The following is a 12,922-nucleotide window of genomic DNA, read 5'->3' as shown; positions in this document are numbered from 1 at the left end:
AAAAAAAAGAAAACACTTTATTACTGGCCTGCAATTATCAGCACTCAAAGCAGGACAACAGAGTAAGTCACAAAATTAACAAATGTGTGAGTCTGTAATATGGTTTTCTTTAAAAACAAAAACAAAAGCCAGCCACTTGTAATCCCAGAACTTAGGAGGCTGAGACAGGAGGATTACAGGTTTGTGGCCAGCCTCAGCTACTTAGTGAGGCCCTCTGCAACTTAGTGAGGTCTTGTTTCAAAATAAAGAATAAAAAATAGCCCGGGGATGTAGCTTGGAGGTGGAACACCACGAGGTTCCATCCCCAGTACCACAAAAAATAAAAAACAAAAAACAAAAGACAAAGCCCCAGCTAGTGATCTAGATGCTCGATCCACGGGTGACTGGCCTAGGGGAGCGGTCCTCTGAATCCAGAGACAAAGGAACTGCCAAGTCTTTCCAGCCTGATCAGAGGAGAGGCGCCTGGCTTGGGGAGCACCCAGGTCCTCTACAGGAACACCTGGACATCCTCTGCTCACAATGCCCTTATCATATCAGTTTCTCACCCCATACTCCAGCCCTGTAACCTCAAAACTCTGAACCTTTCTCCTAAACCCAAGGGAAAGGGGGGAGGAGAGCGCGGCGGGGGCAGGTCCCGTGGACGCCGCAGCAGAGGCGAGAGTCACTGCCGCCCCACAGGGCGCTGCTGACACCAGTGAGCAACAACCTGGCGGCAGGCTGAGTCTGCCCCGATCCAGGCTGGGGAGCACGGGAGTCTGACACAGCGGGACCCAGGCTTATATAGGAAGTACTTCACTTCCTATTCTGACAAACCCGCAGAGCTGTGGATAAAGATATGAGGCCTGCTCAAAGGGGGGAGCGTTCCAGCCATGAATCTCTGGCTCTTGCGGACAGCTCCACAGGGTCTGGACGCAGGAAGCCAGGTGGACAAGGACGGCGTGGCTGCAAACTCTCCATCAACAGGACATCCAAGCCAGCACCGGGGCCTAGGAACCAGGGCAGCCAACACAGGCCCGGCGAGGTCTTGAAACCAGCAGCACATGGGCCAAACAGGGGGTGTCCCTCTGAAGTGTCCCCAGCAGGCAGGAGCAGCCCCATGGCCTGGGCCTGTACCTCATCCTTGCTGCGCCACGCAGCCTTCTGAGCCCTGCTTCCTCACATACAAGACCAAGCTCAGCAAAGGTGGTAGGGAAAGCATGGGCGGGGTACGGCGCTTTTGAGAGAGCTGACCTAGGCTTTCACGTAGATCGATAGAAGGGTTCAGACTGCTTACAAACTCACTTTACAAAGTTGTTTGTCTTGGAGCCTCTAAAAAAGTGTCACAGGACGGTGGCAGGAACTGCGGCGTGGAGCGCAGGGCGGGCACTTGTCCTGAGCAGTGTCCCCGGAGCCAAAGGAGCTGGGCAGAAGCCCAGGGCGGATGAGGCACATGAGGAATGGACACACCGAGACTGCCTCCTGGCACTGCTGCTCAGGACAGAAGCCACCGAGTCTCCCCAATACCACCCAAACAGCCACTAGCCGCGGCGACTAGAGGAAAGCGCGGGTGAACCTCAACTCCTGTGGGTGGGGGTCTGGAATCCACTCTTTCTAAAGAGGCTTCACTGCCAGTAGTGCCAAGTGCCCCTCCATGGCACAGTCTCCAGAAAGGACCTGCATGCTGCCCTTGCTGCAACTCCGTCCCATCGACTGCCGTTCTGGATGCAGGCCAGAGTTCCCACCCTAAACCTGCTCGGTGAGCTTGCTAAGCTGGAGTAATCCTTCAGGTTCTCAGTCAGGCTTTGCTCCTCGTGGTGCTGAGAGAGGGTGCAGCAAAGGCTCACTGTCCTCCACGGGGGTGCCTGAAGACAACTGCCATAAAGCTGAGTCCACCGGCACGGCGTTCAGCCCCCTTCGCTGCCCCAAGCCCAAGGTCCCAGGAAACCCTCCCTTCCATAGGTACCAAGCCGGGAACTGTGTCAGCAGCTCAACAGGTTAGTTCAGCGCCAATGAGGCCACCAGGTGCCAGAGGCCAATTAGGAGAACAGGGGACAAAAGTCCCACAATGAAGATACAGGGTCAACTGTCTGCCAGGCACCTAGGCTCAGGGAACATGGAAGCCAGCTGGGGAAGGGCGACACAGCCCTGTCTCAGTAATCCAGAATAAGGGGAACATCTTTGTGCAACCCCGCGCCCGCTGTCGGCTGCCTCTCCTCTGAACACGCCCCCCCACCCTCGCCTCCCCTCACCCTCTCCTCGCCCCCCCCACGGTCGCTCCAGGGGGCCCTGCCTCTTTCCCATCTTTACAGACCCCCAAACCTGCAGCCTAGGGAGAATGTGGCCTCCGGTCACAAAGCCAGACAGTGGCCAAGCAGAGAAGAAGGCTGCGCAGCCCCAAAGGGTAAAAACATCACCAGCTTGAAGGCACTTTGAAGATAAGAGCGGCTGTGCACTAAATCAAAGGAATTAGAACCTCCATGAAACTCTCCAAAACCTCCAGTCCTGTGACACTCTGGGACCTGGCCAGCTAATTCTTGCCACCTCTCCTCTCCTGGTCATCCAGGTGGCTCCAGCCACACCGTCCCCTTCCATCTCCACAGCTGCACGTGCTCCGGCCAGGTCCTAGAGGGCTCTCAAAGGCTCCTCCTGGTGAGACGCGCGGGCCACTTTCTTCAGGCCTCTGCTTCAGTGTCACCTTAGGGAAAGGCCTGGGATGCTGGGCACTAGGTCCCCAGCACCCTGTCCCAGGAGCACCTCGCCTCTTCCTCGGTGTCAGAGGAAGCCAAGGCCTCTCAAAATGACTTCCACAGACTTCACTAGAGGGTCTACAGGGTGACTCTGAAACAAAGGGCAAGAGAAGTGGTGGCTTTTCACACTGTGTGTAGAAAGTAACACTTCTGCACAGAGGACAGGTGTCAGGAGGATGACTCACTGAGCGGCCTGGTCATTTCCAGGAAGCCCGCTTCTTCAGCACATCTAAGGTGGCTAGGTGGCTCGCTGTTCCATCCACAGGCCCGAGGCCTGATCGAGGAACCGGGACATGGAGGGGACTTTTTGTTTAAGAACAAAACGGCTGTACTGATATTTAAGACTGATTTGAGCAGAGATGAACTATTCAAATGGCATCAAATTATTTTTACACATAATAAGACCCAATGGTCAAGCCACTTCTGAGTGAGGTCTCCAAGTCCACTTGGCCTATTCACAAGGGCACACGCTAGGTGTGAAAAACACTGCTTAAAAAGCCATGTCCTCGGCTCTCCGCCCAGGTCATCCATGGCCACTGTAACGGCCACTGTCCACTTCCCTCAAGCCCTAGCCTTTCCTTTGGTCCCTTGGAATCTCAAAACAAAACAGGGTCAAAGCTTCCAGAATCTCTCTAATCTCTAGACTCCCTCTAGGGACAATCACCTTGTAGAAGTCCACTTCCCGTCCTGAGGAACCTGCCCTCCTCCCTAGGTTCACTGAACAATGGCTGTCCCCAGGGAACCTAAAAAGCACACAGAAAGGGGGGGGGGTCCCCATGAAGGTCTCTAGCTGTCTAGAGGGCAGGCAAGTTCCAGCTTCTAGGAAGTGGAGATTCACACAACCCACCTCTCTGGGCTAGCCAACACAGAGACAAAAATAGGACGTGACCCACGGCTGTGGGCACCCCAGGAACCTGGCCCACAACAGCTGCTCTGCAGCTGCAGGGCACCGGCTGGCCCCCAAGCATCCCTTCCCCCTGCACAGCAGCCACTCACCCCCAGGGAAGCCTGGGGGGTTAAGGTGAGGACAGGAGCCCCAGGCAGAATGCCACGACTTCCGACCTACAAGAGGGCTCCTTCTTCGGCCATGGACAGTGGGACGGCAGCCCAGGACACAGCCACTGCAGGAAGCTGGGTGGAGCAGGAAGGGACCGGCCCACCCCACCATATGGACCTGGCGCCCACCCAAGCCCCACACCCTATCAAGCTCCTTGTTGTTCCAGGGAGTCGGGGCTGGGAAGGAGCCCTGCTGGAGGCGTAGCTCAGAAACTCAGAATTCTGGATGCAAAATGGTCCTGGAGAACCACCACCCCTGGCTTTAAAACTTTTCCAAACAGAAGAAACCTTCTGGGTTGAGACAGGAACTCCAAGACACTAACGGGGAGCCCCAGGATGCCCAGGACAGGCTAGAAAAACAAATCACTGCTACAGTAATGCCATCTCAACAGACAGTGCCGCTGCCACCAAGGCCACACCACTCCTGCACACCCAGGCTGGGCCAGACGTTCAGACACACTCCAATCCACACACCCACGAGCCTGAAACCAGGCCTTCGACCAGCCCAGGGCTGCGAGTCCTGCTCAAAGCCAGGCAACGCCCACTTCCCCAGGAGGACTGTGAGCCCAGAGAGAAGCCTTGAGACACAGCCCGGGATCCTCCAGGTTCCCTGTCTGTCTCAGGCAGAGGTTGGCCGCTGCCTCCTGGCAGAACGGCCGGAGTGATAAGAGGACAAAAAAAGCCCAGCCACAGGCGGCCCTGCGCCTCCCAAAACCATTCAGAGCCAAGTCCTACAACTGCCCCCAGGCCTACCCTGGCAGCTGCCCAAGGAGGCGACATGGCCGAAAGGAAACCTACTGCACAGAGGGCAATCCGGGGACACAAGTCACTGCGTGGCCAAGGAGATGAAAAAACTCAAACCAATGAAACTGGGCCCAAGGAAAAGGACGGGCCAGCAAGCCAGACTTCAGGCTATCTACTCAGAGGGCTGAGGACAGCTGCCTGGTCCCTGCAGCAAGAACACGCAGCCACGCAGCCGTGGGCGCAGCCGGCCTCGGAGCCCGGCCAACAGAAGACCAGAGAAGAAGGCTGGCCTTCTACGACCCTGTGCAAAGCAGCAGCGAGATACCAAGTGTGAAAGCAACAAGAAATTAGGCCAAGAGTAAGTGAGGATAAGGAAAAGGCAAGCAGCACAACTCTTAATTCTGACCCAAAGACGTTTTTTTTCAAACACACACTACAGTGCCAACTTGACTAGATGCTAGTTCACAAGGGAAATTCTACCACATACACTGGCCACAACAGACAAAAATAGCCCCACCACGACCATGTTCATGGTGGATCAGTCCGTGTCGTTACTGTGAGTTACCACTCCAAGCAAGCTAATAAAGAAGTTTATCCCGGCTCACTTTCTGGACATGCAAGGTCAAAGCACAGGCAGTGACAAGTAGATTAAGTTTTCACCCTCTGGATACCTCAGAGTGGGATTAAATTTCAACACAGGAGGCCTTGAGTAGCCATTTAAACCATATCCACAACCATGACACCTAGCAAAAATATTTTAAAGTCTTAGTGAGTCCAGGAAGTTTAAATAGAACTTCTGAGTCCAAGAGGTACTACATAGAACTAAAGGATGAAGTTATCAAAACCTGTAAGAAAGCTGGGCATAGTGACACACGCTGGTAATCCCAGTACTTGGGAGGCTGAGACAGGAGGATCAAAGGTTCAAAGCCAGCCTCAGCTACCTAGAGAGGCCCTCCGCAACTTAGGGAAACCCTGTTTCAAAATAAAGAGTAAAAATAGGGCTAGGAATGTAGTTCAGAGGTAGAATGCCCCTGGGTTCCATCCCCAATACCACAAAATATGAAAAATAAAATCCTGTAAGACTGTGGGACTCAGAGAAAGGAAACATGTAGCTTTAGACATATTTCTTAATTATGTAAAACAATTTAAAATAAAAGATCTAAGCTTTCAATTCAAACTAGAAACAGAAAATGAGGTGAGGGCGGTCATTAATAAATTTTTTTTAAATGGTGATAGATGGCAAAATGAGAATTCTTTTGAAAAGAGTAAAAAGAAACTGGGTAAATATAATTAAGGGAAAATAGACAAGTAAATATTAGGAATTTTTTAAGTTTACCTACAGACATAAATAATATTTTTTATCATGGTACTGCACACTTGTAGCTCCAGCATTTGGGAGGCTGAGACAGGAGAATCGGGGTTCACAGACAGCCTCAGCTACTTAGTGAGGCTCTTTGCAACTCAGTGAGACCCTGCTTCAAAATAAAGAATAAAATATAAGCGCCGGGCATGGTGGCGCACGCTTGTAATCCCCACGCTTGGGAGGCGGAGACAGGAGGATCGCGCAGGTTCGAAGCCAGCCACACTGGCGTAAGAGACCCTGTTTCAAAAATATAAAATAGGTCTGGGAGTATAGCCCGGAGGTAGAAGTGCTTCCAGGAACCCCAGTACCACCAAAAACAAATAAATAAAAAAAGAAAGAATAAAATATAGGGCTGGGGTGTAGCTCAGAGGTAGAATGCCCCTGGGTTCCATCCCCAGTACCTCAAAAAATAATAATATTTTTGAAAACAATAATAGTGTGGTACATATTTACAGTGCGTAAATGTCAATCTTGTAGAAAATGATCTTAGAAAATACAAAATCTGAATAGACAAAGCAGATAAAACTCAAATCTCAGCCAGGCATGGTGGCGCACACTGTAAACTCGGCATTTGGGAGCTGAGACAGGAGGACAGCCTCAGCTACTTGGTGAGGTTCTCTGCAACTCAGTGAGACCCTGTTTCAAAATAAAGAATAAAAAATAGGACTGGGGGTGTAGCTTGGAGGTAGGATGCTCCTGGGTTCCATCCACATACCACAATAAAATTTTAAAAAAACCTAAAACCATAACTGGGCACGATGGCACACATATGTAATCCCAGGACTCTGGAGGCTGAGGCAGGAGGACTGCAAGTATGAGACAGCCTGCACATCATAAGCCAGCAGGGATATGAAAACCAAAACCACAGAGATACTTTTACAGACTCACCAGAATGGCTGAAGTTAAGACTGGAACTGGGGGGGTGGGGGGGGCTGTAATCTCAGACACTAGGAAGACTGAGCCACACACTGAGACCATCTGAAAATAAAATCTGAATAATGGGGGCGTAGTTCAGTGGGAGAGTGCTTGCCTACCATGCACAAAGACCTAGGTTCAATTCCCAGTACTGCAAACCAAAATAAGATCGGCACAGCAAAGTGTGGACAAGGAGGTGGAACAACGCGCTCACCCACTGCCAGAGGGATGCCAGGCGGCACCGCCACTCCGGATCGGAGTCTGGCAAAGTCAAGCTGTTTCCACCTCCTCATCCACCACCCATGACCAGGTGGGACAATCCAAGACGACAAGACAAAGGCCAGCACCCACAAAGAGAGAAGCTACTCTGCTACGAGTCCCGGTTCTGAAGCCCGCTGAAGTCTCCTCTGTGCAGCAAGACACAGTTCATAGAGCATCATCAAAACAGGAGAGAACATCTGAATGTGTTTCTAAGCCCCATCTTCTAAAAACCCTTCTATGAAACAGTGATAAAAGACATGAGGCCCAGTTAGGCATTCATCTCCTGGAAAACTGTTGGGAGGCTGTCCTAAGAATTAATGCATGAGGCCTAACATAACCATAATTAACCACCTTAGGCTTCCATACACATGTTTAAAAGAAACAGACTAATGGATGAGATCCAAGCTAACATGTGGCCCAAACTAGGCATACAGGCATGTTCCTTTGCAAAAACTGCAGGAGGAAAAAATTTTTCCTTAGAGATAGCAACTCAACCAACCCTGGCGCCCAGCTGGCTTCATTATTCTTTTCTCAATATAATCAAAACTTTCCACCATTTACACCCAAACAATTTGGGGAAAACGTGCTCTGCATCAATGTTAAATCGGCAGACTACCTAAATTAAACTGGACCGGTGCATTTTCTAGTTAGTAGAGTTTAGACTTCACCAATTAAGAATGTGATTAGCAACTGAAGTAAGGATGAAAAGTGCCTACACATACATCCTGGGCATCTTAGAAGGTCTCATGTCCACAGCAGTAAGTGGCGAAGGCGGCTGGGAGCACCTCGGCCACCTTGTGGTTCGGCACGGCCTAGCCTCTGCCCTCTCTCCCTAGTTCCTCTCTGACCTCGCACCACTGACCTCCAGTCATGCCTTCCTGCCCCAGGAACTCTGCCCAGGCCAGCCTCATGGCCAGTCTCGCTGGCCTCTGAAAACAAGTGCCTGCAACCAGCTGTGTATCAGCACATCCCCTCCCAAGAAACAGCTGAGTAAGAACCGTAACTTTACCCAGCAAGGGCTCACCTGACACAGCATGCCTCTGACACTTACAAAACACACTCCTGAGTCTTTCCGAAGAACAAGTGCTTGAGCAAGCACTGCTTCGAGCCAGCTGCACCTGGGACCTATCTCGTGCAAGCAGTTGGTGCACACCACCCGGAAAGCCGGCCTCTCCATGTGCAGTGTCCTGAGCCTGCCCTGAAACCTAACCACACCAGGAACTACAGCCCATCGCAGGAGTGGTCACAGCCCAGGTTCACCCCAAAGATGTGCCACAACCCAAAGGACCCATGGACACCTGGCACCCCAGAAGCAGGCCCGGACTTCCCCTGGGGCCCTACAGGACTCCAGATTGGGGGAAAAAAAATCCCCTGGTGGTTCTAAAAAGCTGGTCTGATGAGAGGCTGTTTTACTGGAACCCAATTCCAGCTTTTTTGTATGTGTGAGGTCCTGGGGGTGGAACCGAGGGGCATTCTACCTCCCAGCTACACCCCTGCCCTATTTTTTTATTATTTATTTATTTATTTATTTATTTATTTTTGGTGGTACTGGGGGTGGAACCAAGAGGTTTTCTACCTCAGGGCTATACACCCAGACCTATTTTTATATTTTATCTGGAAACAGGGTCTCACTAAATTGCTGAGAGCCTAAGTAGCTGAGGCTGGCTTTGAACCTGTGTGATCCTCCTGTTTAATCTCTCAAGTACTGGGATTACAAGTGAGTGCCACCACGCCCAGCCTGGAATTCATTTCTTGATAGTTAAGGTGTGGCCTGGTGGGCAGACCCGCAGGGGCTGATTCAGGGGCCCTTGTAATCCTCAGCTGCCCAAGCACTGGGATTACAAGTGTGCACCACCACGCCCAGCTTTATTCTTTATTTTGAAACAGGTCTCACTGAGTTGCAAAAGGCCTCACTAGGTAGCTAAGGATGGCCGCGAACCTCAATCCTCTTGTCTCAGCCTCCCAAATGCTGGGATTACAAGCGTGCGCCACCACGCCCAGCTCCAACTCCAACTCCATCTTGTAGATGCAGAAAATGTACCCGCTTTCAGGAGAGCTGTCTAAGCACCCCAAAACCTTTGCAAGGATGGCAGATTCGGGAGCACCAAACCACAACCATCAAGACTGTTTCCTAAGGAAATCTGGCTGTGGGGAAAGCACTCCACACTTGAAACAGCCATTTCACAAACATCTGGAATATGACCTCCTGTAAAGTACGGAACTGCCTGCACGTGACCAAGTGGCAAAACCAAGAGGTGAAAGCTGCAGGACTCCGCTTCTCATACAGAGCTGGGGGAGTCCTTTCCATTCCAACCAGAGCCCAAGAACGAAATAATAGACAGGCAGCTTAACACAGCTTCGGTAGTGCTCCGTGGAACGTGTCATACCGAATTTAAAAGATCAGCTCACATTCCTCAAGTATGTGCCAGACTTAAGAAACTTTAAGCTATTTTCATCTCTTTACAATACACAGATCACTGCCCATACTCCCGAGAAGAGTCTTTAAAGGTGTTAAGGCTCTTATCAGTTTTAAACAGGCACACGGGGGCTAGAATTGGTTAGCATGTGGGAGGCCCTGTTTGATCCCAGCACCACAAAAGCAGAACAGCAAAACCTTCACGGTACATGAACTGAGTGTGGAGTAGACAATACACGTGGCTCTGCACAAGTCTCTGTGGGCAGCTGCAGGACAGTGACAGTGTGTGAAACCCACTTCGGAAGCAGCAGGGGGTTTTGTCTTCCTAAGGAAATCTGGCAGATCGGGGTGTTTTTTACACCCCAACTTTAGAGATATTCAAAGATCACCGAGGGCACAGCTTACACTAGCAATGTGCACCCTCAGAACCCCCTCTAGCACTGGTCAGTGATGTCCACATGTGACTGTGGCTAGAATGTAGAGTTACAAAGGCCATTCCTACTGGACCAAGGGGCCGAGTTCCACCTGCGGATGAGGTAAAAGAGCACAGGTTCAAACGGCTGTAGTGACTAACCTCATGGACAGCAAGGGCCCCTGAATCAGCCCCTGCGGGTCTGCCCTCCAGGCCACACCTTAACTATCAAGAAATGAATTCCAGGCTGGGCGTGGTGGCACTCACTTGTAATCCCAGTACTTGAGAGATTAAACAGGAGGATTGCGCAGGTTTGAAGCCAGCCTCAGCTACCTAGGTGAGGCTCTCAGCAACTTAGTGAGATCCTGTTTCCAATAAAATATAAAATGAGTCTGGGAGTGTAGCCCAGAGGTACAAAGTCCCTGGGTTCCATCCTCAGTACCACACACACACACAAAAAAAATGAATTCCAATTAGCAAACAAGACCAAGACTTCAACACCACCAGCCCTGCCTAGATAACTTATGAGTGTTCTTAGACCCACTGCCTTTATTCCAAAACTTCTTGCTTTAAATAGGTCTGAGCCTGACCTTGTTTAATTGCTGCCCTTCTTCTGTAAATTTCTGGACAGCTAACTAATCTAGGAACTACAGTACAGTAAGCTCTCCTTCCCGCTCCCCACCCCCTCCAAAACAGGGGGAAAAGTGAATATGGACGAGCCATTCCACAGAGCTTCTATTCAGAAACTCAGCCTCAATCTCCTTAGAAAAATCAATTCTGCAAGTTCTGAACTCAAAGTGCTAATAAAACTTATCTGTGACAGGAGAAGGGAGAGAGCCTCATAAACCCCACCACCAACCTGAAGTCCAACTCCAGGCAAACTCAACTTCACCCCATCCTGAAGTCACCTGGCGTGCCCAGGGGGAAACCGTTCACCATCTGACTTCACTTTTCGTGCCGCTGGCTCTCTACCAAAGTTTTAGATAATGAACGCTGGGTTTTCCATCGACTTAGACAGTCCAGAGTAGGTTCCACAGAAAACTCCTGGAACTGGGAGTTCCCGGGGCCGACTCCTAGTCCTTGTGGAACACCTAGAGACCTCGATGGGACTAATGATTACACAATCCTGGTTCCCAGAGCAAGAGACTCCACTAGAATAATCCACTCTGAGACAATGACATCATGTGAGCCAGCAAACAGGAAGCTGGCTCGGAAAAGTGAGGAATAAAGTCTTGAAAGCCAATACGGGCTGACCACCCCCAGCCCTGGGTGGAAACAGAGAACAAGTCACTCCTGCCGAAAACCTGCTTTAAAAGAAAAGGAAATGGAAACCCCCACGGGGAACGACTCCATCAGCCCACGAAACCGCGACCACCCAGGTCCCCGACGGCCGGCCCCGCCGCCCCCGGGCCTCCCGCCGCCCGGCCGGTGCAACTTGGACGGCGACGTGCAGGCGGACAAAGGCGGGGCCGGCCCCTCAACTTCGCAGACGCGGGGCCCGCGGGGGCCGGGCCGGGCCGAGCGGGCCGCTCCACACAAAGCCGCGGGGGCTCGGGACGGCCAGGAGCGGCGGCCCGGCCGCGGGCCCCCCTCACCCACCTGCACAGCTCGGGGAACGGCGCGGCCTGGGCCTGCGCGGCCGCGGGGCCGCCGACGAGCAGCAGCAGCTGCAGCAGGAGCCGCGCGCGGCGGGCGGGCGCGGGCCCCGGGCGGGCGCTGCGGCGGGAGGCGGCCCCCATGGCGCGGGGCGCGGGCTGCGGGCTGCGGGCCGGGGCGCCGCCAGCCGACGGCACCGAGCGGGAGCGGGAGCGGAGCGGGAGCGGAGCCGGAGCGGGAGCGGAGCCGGAGCGGGAGCGGAGCCGGAGCGGGAGCGGAGCGGCGCGGGCGGCTCGGCGGCCCGGAAGCGCGTCACGTGACCGCGCCCCGCCCGCTCACGTGACCCCCGCGTTCAGGTGATCGCGGGCGGCCCGCCCCGTCACGTGAGCCGCCGCCCCGGGCGAGGCGGGGCGGGGTCGGGGCCTCAGTTTCCCCTCTGCCCCGCAGGGTGGGCCTGGGTCCAGGTGTCCCGGCGGGAAGCGCCTCGAGGCGCAGGGAGAGGGCAGGCTGCGCCCGCACCGGCTCCCGCGGGTCGCGCGGCCTTCCGTGGGATGCTTCAGCCCAGGCGCCGGCTCCGCCAGGGAGGCCACGCAGACCACAGCGTGCGGCCGAGTGCAGGCGAGGGACCCGCGAGTCCACTCAACAAAGCTGTGTATAGATGTAGCTCAGTTCGGGTGCCAAGGCTCTATGTGAGCTGGGCACAGTGAAAGGGAAAAGGTAAATCTAAAAAGACGTTAGCTCAAAAAGCTTTCCCTTGGAACAAAGATCCAGAGCTCGACATAGAGTTCAGACTCAACTAGTGTCCCCATCGCCCCAAGGAAAAGATGCAGGCCAGTGACCATCATCTTTTTAGTGCCCATTGTGAGGAGATAGAAAGGAAATAGGCAGATAGGGAAAAGGCCTTGGTAGAAAAAAGCTAATTTCCTGAGTGTCCTGAGGGGCGACAAATGCCTGAAATTCCAAAGGCTCAGAGATAAGAAGGATCAGAGCTTCACAAAGCCATCCTGAGTTTCCTAATCAACAAACCCACCAAGCAAGTCTGGCACTGCTGAAAGGAGACCCTTCAAAGGACTTGCAAATACCCTATGCAAATTCTCCTTGGAATCCCAAAGTCACCCTAACCAAACGGACTTGCAAGCGGTCAGGCATTGGCCAGTCAGATGGCAAAAGGGGGGACTTTCCCGCTCAGGACCCCCTCCCCTTTTGGGGAGCTGTTCTCTCTCTCGCAGGTCGTGTTGGCCCTGAGAAAAGGCAGAGTGCATCTGAGGGCACGTGGCTCGGGCGACTCTCGAGTAGTGACCTGAAGGCCTCTGATGGACATCATGGCTGGCCAGACCCCTAGGGGTGACCTGTACCTCTTTTCTGGCAGATCGCGTGGACTCTGGGAGAAAGTAGTTTGCAACTGATGGGCACTTGGCTCGGGCGGCACTCGG

At 53.0% G+C, this 12,922-nt stretch overlaps 1 protein-coding gene across 1 annotated transcript in view; it reads right to left on the bottom strand.

Moving 5' to 3' along the window:
- Positions 1 to 11,632, bottom strand: part of IGF2R (insulin like growth factor 2 receptor) — a gene marked incomplete at both ends in the record, with an annotated part of 92,728 nt that extends 81,096 nt beyond the window's left edge. Inside the window, one exon of the mRNA XM_080700474.1 lies at positions 11,493 to 11,632. Coding sequence (XP_080556600.1) covers positions 11,493 to 11,632 — 140 coding nt within the window. The remainder of the gene's footprint in view (positions 1 to 11,492) is intronic.
- Between the last annotated feature and the right edge of the window lie 1,290 nt (positions 11,633 to 12,922).

The sequence above is a fragment of the Muscardinus avellanarius genome (genome assembly GCF_963383645.1).
Source record: "Muscardinus avellanarius genome assembly, chromosome: 8".
Lineage (NCBI taxonomy): Eukaryota > Metazoa > Chordata > Mammalia > Rodentia > Gliridae > Muscardinus > Muscardinus avellanarius.
Note: the sequence above shows the minus strand (reverse complement) of the source record. Positions and strands in the feature narration are given on the sequence as shown.